This window comes from Panthera uncia (genome assembly GCF_023721935.1).
Source record: "Panthera uncia isolate 11264 chromosome B3 unlocalized genomic scaffold, Puncia_PCG_1.0 HiC_scaffold_1, whole genome shotgun sequence".
Classification (NCBI taxonomy): domain Eukaryota; kingdom Metazoa; phylum Chordata; class Mammalia; order Carnivora; family Felidae; genus Panthera; species Panthera uncia.
The window spans coordinates 27,305,342-27,323,452 of NW_026057582.1; the positions used below are offsets into that span (position 1 = coordinate 27,305,342).

The 18,111-nt window shown below is 36.0% G+C and overlaps 1 protein-coding gene across 3 annotated transcripts in view; it reads right to left on the reverse strand.

Moving 5' to 3' along the window:
• Positions 1-18,111, reverse strand: part of LIN52 (lin-52 DREAM MuvB core complex component) — a 109,905-nt gene that overhangs the window by 88,728 nt on the left and 3,066 nt on the right. For 2 of the 3 annotated variants that reach the window (XM_049611426.1, XM_049611428.1), the window contains exons 2-5: positions 15,816-15,890; positions 13,989-14,026; positions 11,351-11,417; positions 9,564-9,647 (exon numbers count right to left, since the gene is read on the reverse strand). In XM_049611426.1, coding sequence (XP_049467383.1) covers positions 9,564-9,647; positions 11,351-11,417; positions 13,989-14,026; positions 15,816-15,890 — 264 coding nt within the window. Of the gene's footprint in view, positions 1-3,986; positions 5,798-9,563; positions 9,648-11,350; positions 11,418-13,988; positions 14,027-15,815; positions 15,891-18,111 lie in introns of those variants that run through there. The other variant, XM_049611427.1, reaches the window with a different exon arrangement.

Consider the following 18,111-nt stretch of genomic DNA (forward strand, 5'->3'; position numbering starts at 1 on the left):
AATTACGTCTTATTTAACTTCACATCCCCTACAGAGCCTTACACGAAGTTGGCACTCAAAGAGTCACTGAATACTCCATTCTTTTGAGATTATCTTATCACTCAAAATGGCTAAATATTTGAAAGTTTTCTTAAAACAATTAAATTCTTCTTGAAAAACAACTAAAGAGTCCAAGTTCATTTCCTCAATTTTAGCCAATATTCCCACCTTAACTTAATAAGACATTGTCTAATATCACACAGCAACCTGCAAGTTCAAAGGATAGAACAAGAGAAGCTGAGATGAGACAACTGAGCCTATTCTGAGGGAATTATGTCCAGATACAAAAGCTACTGAATTAAACTACCACATTTTTAGAATTTTTTTCTACCAATCTCCTTAATCAAAAACAAAATATTCTTTCTGACGATAGAGAATCTAAAGGACTCTGAGCATCAGAAATATGTTGCTTTAAAAAGGGATTCAAAAACTAGGGAGATGAAAAGGAAAAACAAAAAGCTAAAAAAATCAAGCGAGGCATCAACAAAAGTTACGCAAATAGTCTGGTAAAGTCACAAGAATTTTTTACCTAAATCAGAAACCCAGCTCAAGAAATGGGAGCAGAGTTAAAGCTGGTAGTACAGTAAGACTCATGCTGCCATCTAGAGGTTAAAGGCGAGACAATTTTCCTCCTCAATCAATCAACTGCAGTTAATTTAACTTCTATTATAGAGGGAGACTGAACAGGCCTTACAAAGTAAGCCAGACAAGTATCTCTGTCAGGCCACAAAGAAGAATATCCAGACTGTAAGAGTCAGTTTTGCTCTCCTTCTCTTCCTTCAGATTAAAATAAAAAATGTAAAGAACAGAGCTAACTGTGCTTTAGAATTTTATCTAGATGGGAAACAGTTTCTAGATATAAATGGCCATTTTTTCAAAAATAATATGCCTCAAGGATAGAGGCATATACCACAGGATAGCTTGGAGGCAGAAGTTTTTCTTTGGTACTACCTTTGTTCTCCTCCTTATGATTTTCTTAATATTTTCTTTTCTCTAGCTTACCTTATTGTAGAATACAGTATATAAGACATATAGCATAAAAATATGAGTTAATTGATTTTATCTCATCAGTAAGGGTTCTGGTCAACAGTAGGCTAATAGTAGTTAAGTTTTGGGGAAGTCAAAGTTATATAGAGATTTTCAAATGCACAGAGGTTTGACACCCAAGCCCCATTATTCAAAGGTCAACTGTATTTCTCTAAAAGTACCAAATGAGCTTTAGAAACAAAACAAATTAACATGGGTTAAAAAAGAGAGGGGCAAGCCAAGAAACACTCTTAACTATAGAGAACAAACTGAGGGTTGCTGGAGGGGAGGGGGCGGGGCGGGAATGGGTTACACAGGTGATGGGTATTAAGAAGGGCACTTGTGATAAGCACCAGGTGTTGTATTTACGTAATGAATTACTAAATTCTACACCTGAAACTAATATTACACTGTATGTTTATTGGAATTTAAATGAAAACTTGGAAAAAAAAATAAAGCACTAATGAGCAAATGAAAATTAAAATGAAATTAAGAAGACAATAACACTGGGGCGCCTGGCTGGCTCAGTCGGAGGAGCACACAACTCTTAACCTTGGGGTCATGAGTTCAAGCCCCACATTGGGGTATAGAAATTACTAAATAAATAAACTTTAAAAAAAAGGGAAAACAATAACATTTGTAACATCAAAAAATAAAATATTTAAGAATTAACAAATAAAATGTAAAACTTATATTTCAAAAACTACAAAATATTATTGAAAGAAATTAAAGACCTAAGTAAATAGAAAGACATAGTACATTCAGTTATCATCTTAATATTATTAAGATGGGAATACTCCCCAAACTAATCTACAGATTCAATGCACTCTCTCAAAATCCCAGCTGACTTCTTTGCAACAAGTTAAAATTCCTATAGAAATTCAAGAGACCCAGAGTATCCAAAACAATCTTGAAAAAGAACAAAGTTGGAAAACTCACACATCCCAATTTCAAAACTTACTACAAAACTACAGTAATCAAATCAATGGGGTAGTGGCATAAGGACAAACATAAGATCAAGGAAGCAGAACAAAGAGTCTAGAAATAAACCCTCACATTTATGGCCAACTGATTTTTGACAAAAATGCCAAGACAATCAATAGGAAAAGAAAAGTCTTTTCAACAAATGGTGTTTGAAACAACTGGATATATCCACATGCAAAACAATGAATTTGGATCCCTACCTCACACCATATACTAAAAAATTAACCTAAAATGGATCAAAGACCTAAATGTAAGAGTTAAAACTATAAAACTCTTAGAAGAAAACACAGGCATAAATCTTCACAACACTGGATTAGGCAATGGTTTCTTAGGTATGAAACCAAAATACAAGCGACAACAACAAAAATAGATAAACCAGACTTAAACAAAATTTGAAAATTTTGTGCTTCAAAGGACATCATCAAGAAAGTAAAAAGACAACACACAAAATGAGACAGAACTTCTGCAAATCTTATATATGATAAGTGACCTGTTTTCAGACTATACAAAGAATATCGGGGTGCCTGGGTATCTCAGTTGGCTAAGCATCCAACTCCTGATATCGGCTCAAGTCATGATCCCACAGTTTGTGAGTTTGAGCCCTGCATCAGGCTCTGTGCTGACAGTGTGGAATTCTGTCTCCCTCTTTCTCTGCCCTTCCTCCTCTGCTCACTGTCTATTCTCTCTCTCTCTCTCTCAAGATAAATAAACATTAAAAAAAAAAAAAAAAACCTCTCACAACTCAATAATAAATATATCCAATTTAAAAATGGGTAAAGGATCTAGGGGCGCCTGGATGGTTCAGTCAGTTAAGCGTCCGACTCTTGGTTTCAGCTCTGACCATGATCTCACAGTTCATCTCACGCTGTCTGTCTCTCTCAAAATAAATAAATAAACTTAAATAAAAACAAATAAAAATAGGTAAAGGTTTTAAATAAACAGTTCTCCAAAAAAAGATATACAGCTGGTCAATAAGTACATGAAAACATGCTCAATATCATTAGTTATTAGTCAAATGTAATAACAATGAGTCTAAACAATAAGATACTACTTTCACATTCATTAGGATGGATAATAATTTTTTGAAGACAAAAACAAGTACTGGAAAGCATATAGAGAAATTGGAACCCTCATACACTGCTGGTAGAAATGTAAAATGGTGCAGCCAGTATGGAAAACAGTCTGACAATTCCTCAAAACGTCAGATGTAGAGTTATCATATGACTCAGAAATTCTACTTCTAGTTATAAGCCCAAGAGAACAAACAGGCAAATCCACACAAAAACTTGTAAGTAAATGTTTATAGCAGCATTATTCATACTAGTCAAATGGAAGAAATCCAATGTCCATCAAGTAGGGGATAAGTATAATGTGGATAACCGGTGGATAAATATATCTATGAATGGAATATTATTTGACCATGAAAAGAAATTAAGTACTGATCCATGCTATAACATAAACACTGAAAATCAGTCACAAAGACCACATATTGTATGATTCCATTTATATGAAATATCCAAAATAGGTAAATTCATAGACAGAAAGTAGATTAGTGGTGGGCTAGACCTGTGGGCCTAGGGGGGTAAATAAGGAATGACTGCTAATGGGTACAGGGTTTCTTTCTGGAGATAAAATGTGGTGATAGTTGCACAACTCTAAATATATTAAAAGCCACTGAACTGTACAATACAAATAAGTGAATTGTATAATGTGAATTACATCTCAACAAAGCTGTTATGTAAAAAAGAAAAAAAAGAACAAACGCATCAGAGTCCCAAGCTTTAGCATTGTTTTAAATGGCATGATCCTTTGCTTTCCCACTTTCACATTCTATTTAAAAATATTTTGAATATAGCCATTAATTAGCTCATCTGCATGGACTACTAAAAGGATTCTAGCCTTCAGAGACAAGAGACAAAAATTTTTTAAAAGGTAACGTGTTGAGAATCAGTGTTCAATAGGATTCACAATAGTTCCACTGGTTTGTTGTTGGTTTTTGTTTTTTTTGTTTTTTTTGTTTTTTTTAAGATCTTATTTTTAAGTAATCTCTATACCCAATATGGGGCTCAAATTTACAACCCCAAGATCAAGAGTTGCATGCTCTACCGAACCGGCCAGGCGCCCCTAGTTCCACTGGTCTTAGTTCCAACAGTCCAAGCAAAGGACTGTTGAAAAGACTAAATCAGGATCATGTCCAGATAATAATAGTGATGGAGTAAAGTCCAAGTAGAAGATAAAACCAAATCATCACCAATAAGCTTCATCTTATTTTTACTACATGTGGTTGATCATCCAGCCATTAGAGGAAAAATTCCAGACATTACAAGACCTTTAAACAATACTTCTTATCACTAAAATTCCAACTATCCAGAAAAAACAATTTCCAGAGACTTCCACCTTTTCACTTTTAAGTCAATGGATTTCATTAGAGAAATTCCATCTTTTCACTTGAAGTCATCAGCAGTTATCATTCACTCAATCATATTTATTTGCATACTTACTATGCAAATTCTTTACTGTGCAAATACATGCACGTTCACTATAAGCCAGGTACTCTATAGATTAGAAAGACAGCTCAAATTATGACTCTTACCTAAAAGAGTTATAATCAATCTAAGGGATAAAACATGCACAAAAAATCTCCCAAAGTGGTAGAAGTACTATACGAATGAAACAAATGAACTGTTTTAAGAGCAATTTAGGAGGCCAGGAAAGAGAGCTCACTTTTCAGATCAGGAATGAGAATGAAAGACTAATGAAAGGGGTAAATTTGGGTCTAAAGAGTGAAGGACGAATAAAAGTTCTAACATTAGAAATAGGTCAGGGGGAGTTTTCTGAGAAAAAGGAATAGCATGGATAGAATTAAGAAGGGCAAGTGTTTCAGGAAGAGCGACTATTTCAAACAGGAACAGTGTATGGTGTTTTGGTAGAGAAAAAGTAAGTAAGCAAACTAGACATTAAGCTAGGACCAGAGTGAAAAGGATTTTGAATGCCGTTCTAGAGTATGAATTTGACCACATGGTCAGTAAAGGACTACTAATGACTAATAGCAAAAGTCAAAAGAAACAAGTGATACGTTAGAAAAATTAATCTGATTAAGAGTAAACAAGATGGCCTGGAATGCAGTGGTTAAGAGGTAGGGAGACTGGTTGGGTGACTGCAATAGTACCAGCAAAATAAGAGGAATACTGAACTCAGAAAGAAGAGAAATAAATTCTTTTTTATGGTAAGGTAGTTTACAATTTTTCATATTTCTATATATTCCATGAGAATTTCATATAAATTAACTGCTCAAATGAAGCCAAGGGACTTCTATCATGACAAGCTGTAAATGCCTACACAAAAAATTACTACACTCCCAAATCTCCATACCAAAAGGGTTATCTGAGACATAATCACATAACGAATCAAAGGGCATGGTTCATCTTCCAAAAGACACAATCTAGTTACTATCAACCCTAGAAGGTACACATTATTTCTATACTAACATTTAACAATGCCCTAGGGAAGTGACAAACAATCATGTTTTGAGGACAAATATTTTTTGCATTTTTTTTCTTTCCATCATCTTTATCAGTGCAGATATTTGCATGAAAACAGGATCACTGGTCCTTGGGGATTCATCAGTTCCTACTGCTTATTTTTCATCCATGTCATCCTCTCAATTAATGCAGGAAAGAGGATTGAGACATCGAAACACCAGATTAGGGTGTCAAGTAAATATCAACCCTTAGAGTAGATGAATAATCTGTAAGGACAAAAAAAAGATCTTGTTTTTATGCAAATACACCATATATGATAAAACAAAGATTGACTATACCCAAGAAGTCCAATACATACCAATATAAATCTTTCCAATTCTAAATTTTAGAACTATTTTCTGTATGTCAGTTAATTTGTTGTGATCAGGGAAAATGACAATAAGTTGCAAAGCACTGATACAGAAACTGAAATAAGGCTGAATTTTGAACCAGAAAAAAATTCTGAAAAATTTCAGCTGTGCTCATGGGACTCATATAGCAGAAATGAGCATTTCTGTTTCAGAATTTTGGTTTAGTGCTTAAGGTGGCTATGTTAGGTGACTGCAAATCTCTACCTCCAGAGTCTTAAGTTTGAGAAATACAAACACTTAATAGTAATAATGTTTTTAACTATGTGGATCAAAAACTAAAACAAACCACACCAAATTTCTCATTCTGTGGAAAGCCATTAAAATAATCCTTACTGATATTTAGGGAACTCTGTTCCAAAAACGGAAATAGCGAAAGAATAATTTATTCTGTATAAACAGCTTTCAAGGTAATAGTAAATAGTTGATAAAGTCCTTTATAGAAGATATCCAGCTAGTAACAAAAAAATGACAGAATTAGACAACCACCATTTGGCAACCTATAATAAAACAGGGTAACGAGGCAGTTACCAAAGGCTACTGAAACTCTGCTGTAAGGCTGACAAAGAATTTTACAATGAATAATAGATCAGGCTAATAATGCCTTTATCAACTAATTAATTTTAATATCACAAAGAGAGATAGGCAGACATGATGTACCTTCTGATGGATGTATACAATACCATTTATGAAATACTCTTGCCAAAATAACAATTAAAAGTTCAAGCTGTATCTGTGCAGGCTTCTATATCTAACTACCAGAGAATAAAAAAGGGATAAGTGAACATATTAAACACTACCATAGGAATGTAAACAACAAAATCCAGAATGTAGAAAATTCTACAGAACAAATAACTAGTTTTAATAAATGGTAAGGGAAAATAAAAGGGAAGTGGAACTATGACAGATTAAAAGAGACTTAAGGGACATATCAATTAAATACAGTGCATGAACCTTATTCAGGGCCTGATTCAAGTAAACCACCAATTGATAAAGACAATTATAAGTCAACAAGGGAAATCCGAAACCCAATTAGCTATTTGACAACAGTTTGTTAAAAATTTTTAGGCACAGTAATGGAATGGTGGTTATATTTTAAAAGGTTAGGGAAGAGGGAGACAGACCTTGTTTTTTGGAATTATATATGAAGCTATTGGGTGATGAGGTAATAGGATGCTTAAGATTTGCTTTAAAATAATTATGGGAAATTATATAGGTGAAACAGATTGGCTCTGTATGGACTATTGAAATTGGGTCTTGGGAACATGAGACCATTATTCTGTTTTTTCTACTTTGTGGCTCAGTCAGTTAAGCATCCAACTACTTTTGATTTCGGCTCAGGTCATGATCTTGGGGTTCATGGGATGGAGCCCCACATCAGGCTCTGCACTAAAGGTGCAGAGCCTGCTTGGGATTCTCTCTCCCTCTCTCTGCCCTACCTCTGTTGCTCATGTACGTGTAATCTCTCTCTCTCAAAATAAATAAAAAACATTTTTTAAAAATGGGGAAAAATACTTTATTATCTTTCTCAGTAGGAAAGCAGAAAAACTAATTAGAAGAAATAAAGCAATTTCAACTACAATTAACTAGAGATAGTAATGTTGATAAATACATTTGGCAATATAGTGTCTTCTTAATATAATAAGCATAAAACTTCATTTAAAAAACTGACAGAGAGATAAAGGATTATCTTTTTTTTTTTTTTTTTTTTAAGAGACAGAACATGAGCTAGGGAGAAGGGCAGAGGGAGACAGAATCTTTTTTTTTTTAAGTTTATTTATTTTTGAGAGAGAGAGCAAGCGGGCGAGAGAGACAGTGTTGAGTGGAGGAAGGGCAGAGAAAAAAGGAGAGAGAGAATCCCAAGCAGGCTCTGCACAGTCAGCACAGAGCCCGATGTGGGGCTCAAACTCATGAAATCGCAAGATCAGGATCTGAGCCAAAACCAAGAGTTGGATGCTTAACCGACTGACCCACCCAGCGCCCCGAGGTAAAGGATTATTATGATTATTATAGCATTTACTATCCAGAGCTAGTAAAAGAATCAACTTCTATATGATACCAACCTTGCATTCATGAATTTAATAATCACACATTTGCCTTTTCATTATAAACCCTGGAAGTCCATGATATACGTGCTAAGTAGTAATTTTGCCAAGACGTAAATTTTAATCATGAGACATAAATGACCAGTAACACAGAGGAAAGTTAGATAAAAATGAGTAAACCTAGTAGACCAACTAGCAACCATAGTTCAAAGCAGTTTGTTGTTTCCTGCTCCTTGATTCATGAAGTGGTTAAAATGTTTTCTTGGGAAAAGAAAGCAACTGCTAATGACAGTGATGGAAATATTGAAAAGATAAAGAGACCTAAGGAAGTGATGACTATTAGTCAAAAATTAAAAGTTTTATAGGTGCCTGGGTGGCTCAGTTGGTTGAACAACTCTTGATTTTGGCTCATGATCTCACAGTTCATGAGCTAGAGCCCTGTGTTGGGCTTTGTGCTGACCACATGGAGCCTGCTTGGGATTCTCTCTCTCCTCTCTCTCTACGCCTCCCCCCACTCGCTGTAAATCAATTGATCAACCAATCAATCAGAAGTTTTAAATTAAATTTTAAAGTGACATATTGAATTTGGCACTAATTTAAAACAACAATGGGAACGAATCCTCTATATGCTCTATAAATAAGAAAAATAATTTATGAAACTGTTTTTGGGATTGTTCCAATCAGTGCAAAACTTGCATGTTTGAAGAAAATTATAAGCTACTGTAGCCTCTTACAACTGTGGATTCAGGAAGGTCTCAGGAAATTCTAACCACAGTATTATGTTGAGTTTCTCTTTCACTTAAAAAGTGAGAAATTCTACAATTCTTTCCCAGTTTTATAATGAATACAGTATGGAAAGAGATATAATCTATATGGGCTTTCCTTTGGGGAACCAATCTTTCCTCCAATTCCATGTGATCTGAGTCAGACTAATCCCTCTAAACTGTGTCTGTATCCAGGACTCAAGCCTGGCCCATCAGAATGTTCCATGCTAACTGGCCAAAGGAGTGGTTCTAAAATAGGTCTAAGTCAAGATGGTATAGTCTGAGTCCTCCCCAGGATCTTTCTTTTGGAATGTTCATAAAAGATATTCTTCATTTCGGGATTACAAGATTTAAAGACATAAACTGGAGCTCCTTTTGGCCACCTTCCCCACTGCTAGTTCAAAGAATAAGGCTAATGCAAGAGGCTTGAGCTGCAAAACAAAAGCCAAGAACAAGAATACATCCCAATGACATCATTAAAAGTCAAAGATCTAGATACCCTCAAAGCTATTTCTACTCCTGAAATTTTGATTTGCACGAACAAAGTCCCTCTTTTGCTTAAGCTAGTTTGATTTGACATTCTATCGCTTCAAACTCAAAGGGTTTCCAATATACTTTTATTGTATAGAGAAAAATAACTTGTTATTGAGTAAACGCCATAATTGTTCCAGTGTATTATACCATAAAAGGCACACTAGATTATAGTGACTCCTTACCTCCAGAATGCCTAATAAAGATACTTTGAGTTATAGCTAGAACTCATCATGAAATGTACAACCTGCAACCCTGAATAAATGTGATCGTATGGGTACTCACACTCATCTAGCCCCAGCTGATAGGCCAAGTTCTGCAGGCCCCGTACCTTCTCCATCAAATTAGCTGTGGTGAGGCTCCCCAGTTCTGAAACAGAGTAATTTATTTCAATACCATTTCTTTCTACTACTCTCTAGTGACAATCCATTCAGATTAGAAATCTTTCTTATAAAACTTTTCAAGCTTAATTCTTATCTAATAAATAGAAAACGGATCTCTTCTCATCTAATCATTCTCTCTATACACACACACATACACACACAGAAATCAGTGAATTTTTCCTACTGTTGCAAAATGCTTCAGATGAACTTACCCATTTAATGAGAAAATAGCATAAAAACATAGCAAATTATGTTTTATTCTAAAGATCCTTTTATAACTTTCATTTTACCCATCACACAAAATAAACACACCATTAAAACATGAAACCTTGTGATCTGACACAACACTGAGAAAGTCTCAGACAGATCTTTGTCTTACAAAATGGCACTGTCTCCACTATCATTTATAAGTCCCCATTATTCCAAATAATAATAAAATAGCAACAAAACAGTTACTGTTCCCCATTTCCCTAAGTTAGTAAACAGAGACTAAACATTAATCCAAACTACCTTCAAACCAAAATCCTATAAATTTTTTTAAGTATACTAGATAAAAAGACAGTATACTTAAAATAAAAACTTAGTTTACCAGATTTTCATTTAAATAGCACACAATTCCTTTTATGTTTAGATACAGATCAATTGGAATGGAACATGATGCTATAATCCCTTACTAAAAATGTAAAGTTTCCTTAGGAAATTCATACTGATGGGACATTATATAAATGTCTGTTTGGAACATTACAACAATGAACCCGAGATGCCCTTGAGACTTAATTTTTCCATGGTTGGAGGAGGGGATCTGTATTTAAGCATTTCATGCAGAACAATGAATTACTTCTGAAATCAAATAAAGGTGTTATTTTCTCCCACTTATCATGCCACACTCATTATCCATATCTGGCATAAGTAGACTTTCGTGATCTGTTCAGCTCTTGAATAGCTCAAGAAAGCCAGATTTTTACCTTAATTTCAGTCTATTACTTCACAACCATCATGAATCTTATCACCAGAAGGATGATAAAAATTAAATAAAGTAGAGCAAAATCAAGGAAAATTAATGTTTTTTAATTTAAATTTCCACTTTGTGGTTGAGTTCCAAGTCATTTATCAAACAACAATATTCACTACTTCTAGTATTCTTTATGGAAGAAATTGATGGCATAGAAAGAACTATAAGACAGGTCTTAACCCACTAAGAGGTTATCAATTAATAGTACTGACAACAATATATGGCAGTAAATCCTAAATAAGGCACTTGTGTTAGAGTGGTAAAGGACTAGACTTAAAAGATCAGTTTAAATTTTAATTCTAATAAATCTTGGTTAAGTTAACCTCTGAACCTTAGACACCATCATACCTAACTCACAGGACCTTTATGAGAATTAAATGGGAAATTTTTATGTGAGAGCTTTTGTTGACTGTAGCATTATACAAAATAAAGTTAATATTAAAGGAATTTAGCAGCAGCAGAAATCATCATGACTGGTCCTGCGTTGAAGGGATTTATATACATGAAAAAATAGGGACAAGCATTCAGACATGAAGAATCATGAATCAGCTCAGTTAAGCAGGCGGTCTGACTGCAGCAGAGAATACCCATAAGGGAACAGTGAGAGAAAAATTGGAAAGGTGGTTTGTGGAAGAGCATAAATGTCAGGTTAAAAGTTAGAAGTAAGCATTGCTTACCTTTCAACATGTCAATGTCATCACGTTCTATTTCAGCCATCCATTTGGGTGGAGAACTAGTAATAGGCTGTCAAAATGTAAGAATACATCCACTCAGATGCATACAAAATGTAAAGAGATCGTAATCTTCCTTCTTATAAGAAAAGTAGATTGTCATACAGTCTTCAGCCTTCAGGCTTTTGTTCAAAAATACTGACAAATTATAATTTCAAAAGCTCAGATTTCTCTAGGTTCAGATATGGCCTGCAAAGAGTCACTTTACAAAATAATACTGCTCATCTTTATAGTTGGTCTCAGAGAAATTATCTTAGAAGAAAGGTCTGGGGACACCTGGGTGGCTCCATCAGTTAAGCCTCTGATTCTTGATTTGGGTTCAGGTCATGATGTCATGGTCCATGCGATTAAGCCAAAAGCCCCGTGTCGTGCTCTGCGCTGACAGTGTGGATACTACTTGGAATTCTCTCTCCCTCTCCCTCTGCGCCTCCCCCCACCTTGATCTCTTTGTCAAAATAAATAAATAAACATTAAAAGAAGAAGAAGAAGAAGAAGAAGAAGAAGAAGAAGAAAAAGAAAGGTCTGACCACTGTTACTGTTTCATGCGTAAGAGATTAGTAAAGCAATGAAAGAAATTACTTGAAATCCAGTTCTGGTAAAAGACTCCAACTGAACTGCTCGAGACAATCAGCAAGTAACATTCTCTGGCACAGGAGAAGATTCAAAGAAAGAAGATGTCTCTGTCTCTCTCTCACACACACACACACATACACACACACACACACACAGAGACACACAGGAATATTACTCGGCCATAAAGCAATGAAATCTTGCCATTCGTAACAACACGAATGGACCTAGAGGGTATTATGCTATGTGAAATAAGTCAGAGAAAGACAAATACCACATGATTTCACTTACATGTGGGATCTAAAAAAAAAAAAAAAAAAATGAGGGGAGCTTGGGCAGCTCAGCTGGTTAAGCGTCTAACTCTTGATTTTGGCTCAGGTCATGATCTCACAGTCATGAGATCGAGCCCCATGTTCAGCTCCACACTGATAGTGCACTGAGCCTATTTGGAATTCTCTCTCCCTCTGCCCCTCCTCCACTCGTGCTCACATGCTCTCTCTCTCTCACAAAATAAATAAAACTTAAAAATAAATAAATGACTAAGCAAAAAACAGAAACAGACTCATGAATACAGAGAACAAACTGGTGGTTGTGTTGGGAGAAGAGTGGGCAAAATAGGTGAAGGGGATTAAGGGATACAAACTTTCAGTTATAAATAAGTCACAGAAACAAAAAGTACAGCATGAGGAATATAGTCAATGATAATGTAATATATATAATTGTTAATTCACTATGCTATACTCCTGAAACCAATATATTATATGTCAACTATAATTGAAGTAAAAATTTTTTAAAGAGGGGCGCCTGGGTAGCTCAGTCAGTTAAGCATCCGACTTCGGCTCAGGTCATGAACTCGTGGTTCCTGAGTTTGAGCCCCGCGTCGGGCTCTGTGCTGACAGCTCAGAGCCTGCTTCAGATTCTGTGTCTCCTTCTCTCCCTGCCCCTCCTCTGCTCATGCTCTTCTCTCTCTCTCTCACAAAAATAAAGACTAAAAAAAATTTTTTTTAATTTTTTTAAAGTAGTCCTCAATTTGTGAGAAGACTATCATGATCATCACTTCAAATTTCATTTTACTATAACATTTTAGAAAACTTTAGAACTTTTATCTTCTCATTTATGAAAAGTAAACTTACATGCTCGCTTCGCGTATACTATGAAAAGTAAACTTGCAAAATATGAAAGAGAGCCCATTCTTGGAATAACTTTTGGCAACAGTTTTCAAGCCTAGTTGCACATGAGAATCATCTATGTAACAAAAAAATACAGATGATGTGGACACACTCCAGATGCACTGATGTAGAGTATCAGAGGTGGGGAAAGGGTCCAGTGAAGAGAACAGAGCAACCGAAATTACAATGTATTTTTTTTGTTGTTTTTTTTTTCAACTCTGGATACATTTTATTTATTTACTTTTTAACACAGTTTATTGTCAAATTGGCTAACATAGTGTGTAAAGTGTGCTCTTGGTTTTTGGGGTAGATTCTAATGTACCGTTTATTTAACTTCAAAAACATTTCAGTACCCTACACATACAAAAAAGGGTAACAGAACGTTTTAGGGCCTGCTGCCTTGAAAGTAGGAAAGTTGTAGCACTAATGAATGCTTTACTTTGCCTTCTAATGAGCCACTGAGAAATTTCAAATTCCTGTAAGGAAGTATAAGCTAAGATCATAATGCATCTCATAAACAAAAGGGAAAAGTTTCAAAATCATGGTTTGGTCAAAAAGAATATTAGTGTTACATTAAATATTTCAACTGCCTTGCCTTAAAAGCTTTCACGCTGAGAAAAGTGGCTAATAGACATAGGTCAAAATGCCAAAATAGAGCATTTGGACAGAGGAAGACATTATTATCAACATGATGATAATATAAACAGATTTCCAGGGCTGTAGTTACAAACTGATTTTAAGCCTATTACATTTTTCTTGAAAATAAAGAAACAGGAGATATTTAAGGTTTTACTAAGGAGTAAAACACTGTATAAACTTCATTAGGTAAATAAAATATTACTTACACTTTTAAAGGAAGCTGCGAATTCAGCAACACCTGGTACTGAAAAGAAAAAACATATTATTTATTCAATAAACATTTTAGTGTCCCAGACATAGAGGAGCCAAATAAGAAGAAGAAAACAGCCTTGTCTTCAAGGGGCTTACAGTCTGGAAAAGGAGAGAAACTCGGTAATTATTTTTTAAGTGCTCCAAGAAACATACCAGGTGCTATGGGAAGACAAAAAAGACAAGGCTAAAAAAAAAAAAAGGGAGAGCGAGAGGAAAAAAAAGAAAGAAAAGGAAAAAAAAAGAAAAAAAAGAAATCTGTATCTGACTGAGGGGAGGGAAGAAAAGCTTCTCAAAGAAAATAATGCCTCAACTGAACTTGGAAGGATCAGGAGTTAGCTGGAAGGACAGGGAGATACAATATGTCTTACCAAAAAATTTAAATTTACTTTTTTAGGTATGCTGTTCTATCAATCCAGTTGTTACTTAAATGCCTCACAAGAAGAATTACATTAGAAAACAAAATGATAAAAACAGATATTTAAAAATAAAATACTGTTGGGGTGCCTGGGTGGCTCAATCAGTTAAGCATCCGACTTTGGCTCAGGTCATGATCTCACGTCTCGTGGGTTCGAGCTCTGCATCGAGCTCTGTGCTGACAGTTCAAAGCCTGGAGCCTGCTTCAGATTCTGTGTTTCTCTCTCTCTCTCTGCCCCTTCCCCACTCGCACTCTGTCTCTCTCTCTCTCTCTCTCTCAAAAATAAACAGTAAACAAAATAAAATAAAATAAAGTAAAATAAAATAAAATAACTGTTCAACCTCACTAATAAAGAAACATGAACTAAAGACAAGAAATATCAGTAACGTCCAATAATGGCTAGTATCTGGGTAAATGGGCACTCACACACGGCCATCCTCTACATTGTGTACAAAGGTACATGTTAGAGGTACATGTTAAGTTGTTTGTAATATCAAACAGTGGACTAAAGTTTCCAAATAGGGTAGGAATATATAAACTACAGTATATCTACATAATGAAATACTTCAGGAGAATGAAGGAGATCTAGACCTACTAACATGGAAAGATGCATTAATAAATTACTAGGTGGGATAAGTTAAGCTATATTAGCCCAACTATGTACATCTGACACATCATTATACCAAAAACAACAAAACAAAACAAAAACCAAAACCCAAAAAACCCTGCTGTATACTTTAAAAATATGTATTTGTTTATCTATATAACCATTATAAAAGCCAAGAGGATTTGTACCAAACTATTAACAGTGATTTTACAAGAGTGAGTGAAGGAAGTGAAGAAATACTTTATGCATTCCTGAATTGTCTGAACTTATTTCAGATGTAATTTTTTAAGGCTGTCTATCATTTCCTGAGTCACACTGTGTCCTGAAAAAGTTAAACCACCAAAAAGCTATTCTTGGGGCGCCTGGGTGGCGCAGTCGGTTAAGCGTCCGACTTCAGCCAGGTCACAATCTCGCGGTCCGTGAGTTCGAGCCCCGCGTCGGGCTCTGGGCTGATGGCTCAGAGCCTGGAGCCTGTTTCCGATTCTGTGTCTCCCTCTCTCTCTGCCCCTCCCCCGTTCATGCTCTGTCTCTCTCTGTCCCAAAAATAAATAAAAAACGTTGAAAAAAAAAAAAATTAAAAAAAATTAAAAAAAAAAAAAAAAAGCTATTCTTAACATCAGACCACAGAATTCAGTCTCTTCCCTGTGAAGTAAAATCAAATTTTTAACCATTACAGTTAAATGATAACTTCAAAACTCTCTCTCAAAGTAGCACTGATTCTCCTGTATTACTTCTGATATCAAGAAACCAAAAACTTACATTGTTCTGGCCAAAGGTCTGGTGAGGCACGGTCAAGTTTTTCAAAACTTAGCAGAGATGCTTCCAGATCTGCCCCTAGAACAAAACACCCACATGAGCCAAGAAGACACAAAACATGTTAATTCACATTTTATAACACTTCAAACTCAAAGAACATAACAAACTGGGACACTCTCTTGGAAGTCTAGAAATCCGAGTTCTAGAACTACTGACACTACCAAGCCATGATGTTATAAAAATAAATCATTCTCCTTCATCAAACTTCACTTTTCTGATCTATAAACTGGGAGCAATATTTTAGTGGGGTGTTAAGAAAAATAAGTAACAACAAACCCATCTATATCTTCACTCATACTCTTAGACTTTCCCCCAATTAAGTGTCTCTGCTCCCAAGAAAGACAAACTCCTCTGCAGAGCTCTGCATGCCATTTTTTTTCTTGCTTTGTCAAAGATATCATCTTGAATAATCTTTCTTACACAATTAATTTCTATGTTTTCTACTGGCTCATCCTCAACAGCAAGCAAGCCTGTTCTAGAATCTCTCCTTCTTTGAAAAAAATTCTTCTATGACCCCATTACCTCCTTTTTCCTCCTTCATTTCCAAAGTTCTGGAGTTGTCTATCCTGCTATTTCCACTTCCTTTACCTCACATTCTCTCCTTAACCCATGACAATCAGGCTTCTGCTCCTGCATACATGGAAAGTGTTGTGGTCAAGGTCACCTATGACTACCTATGTTGCTAAATCCAGCAGTCACTTCTCTGTTGTCTATTATGTGACCTCTCTGCAGCACTTACACACTGACCACTCTCCTTGAAAAACTCCTCTTCCAGCTTCTATAAAACCTCTATGATACTGATTTTTCTCCTACCTCACTGACTCCTTCCTCATTCTCCACCACACAGGTCCCACCCTAGGCTGGCTTCACTCTCTACCTGAAGTCTCCTAAGGAGATCTCATCTAGCCCCACAGTTTTTACCATCATTTATATGTCAATAACTCCATAATTATATTTCCAGTCCCAATCTTACCCAGAACTTCAGAGGAATAGCTAGGAGGCTACTTAACAAACTCCTCTGCCAGAGCTCTAATAACTCCTGACATCTGTCTCTATTTACATGTGTGAAAACCGTAAGTCTAATACATTCAAAATCATCTCCACCTCAAGAAATAGAACCACCATGAACCCCAGTTCTCAAACCAAAATCCAGATGTCATCTATCCTCATGCCTCCCTTTCCTTCACCTGTCCATTACAATCCATTAGTAAGTCCAGTAGTTTCCCTCTCCAAAATATACCATGAAACCAATTAACTAGCCAAGGAACCATCACTTCTCTCCCAGACTATTCAGAAGCCTCTCAACAGTTCTCCCTGCTTCCATTTTTACCTTTTCCCCTCTCCACCCAAATCTGTTCTTCACAAAGTAGCCAGCACTGACTTTTTTTTTAAATGTCAATCAGTTTGTGTCACTCTTCGGCTTAAGGGACTTCTTCCCAGCTAAGTTCATGAATGTATATTGTATCTGCTATGCCCTAGAAAAACATCATACATGATCCAGCCCCTGCCTAATTCTTCCATACCATTTGATACGTACCATTCCTTCACTACTCTTGCCCTGGCACACAGTAGATGCTCAACATTAATAACAATTAACGTTTGTTGAGTATCCATTGTGTGCTCAGTATGATAGACAGTTGCATAAATTAGTTCATTTAATGGTCTAAACAGTGGTTCTTAACATTTTCTGGGTGAGTCACATCTTTGGAAATCTGGGGAAAAAAGGGCTATGGATTCATTCCCTGGAAAACGTACGTATGTATAAAATTTCAACATGTGCTTTCCTTGGGGTGCTTGGGTGGCTCAGTCAGTTAAGCGCCTGACTCTTGATCTCAGCTCAGGTCTTTTCTTTTTTTTTTTTTTAATGTTTATTTATTTTTGCGAGAGAGAGAGAGAGAGAGAGAGAGAGAGGAGAGAGAGACAGAGTGCAAATGGGAGACAGGCAGAGAGAGAGGGAAACACAGAATCTGAAGCAGGTTCCAGACTGAGCTGTCAGCACAGAGCCCGATGCGGGGCTCGAACTCACAGACCACGAGATCGTGACCTGAGCCAAAGTTGGACGCTTAACCAACTGAACCACCCAGACGCCCCTCAGCTCAGGTCTTGATCTCAGAGTCGTGAGTTCAAGACCTGTATTGGGCTGGATGCTGGGCATGAAGCCTAATTAAAAAAACAACAACAAACATGTGCTCTTCTCTAAACTGGATCTCCCCCCCCCCCCCCCCCCCCCCCCCCCCCC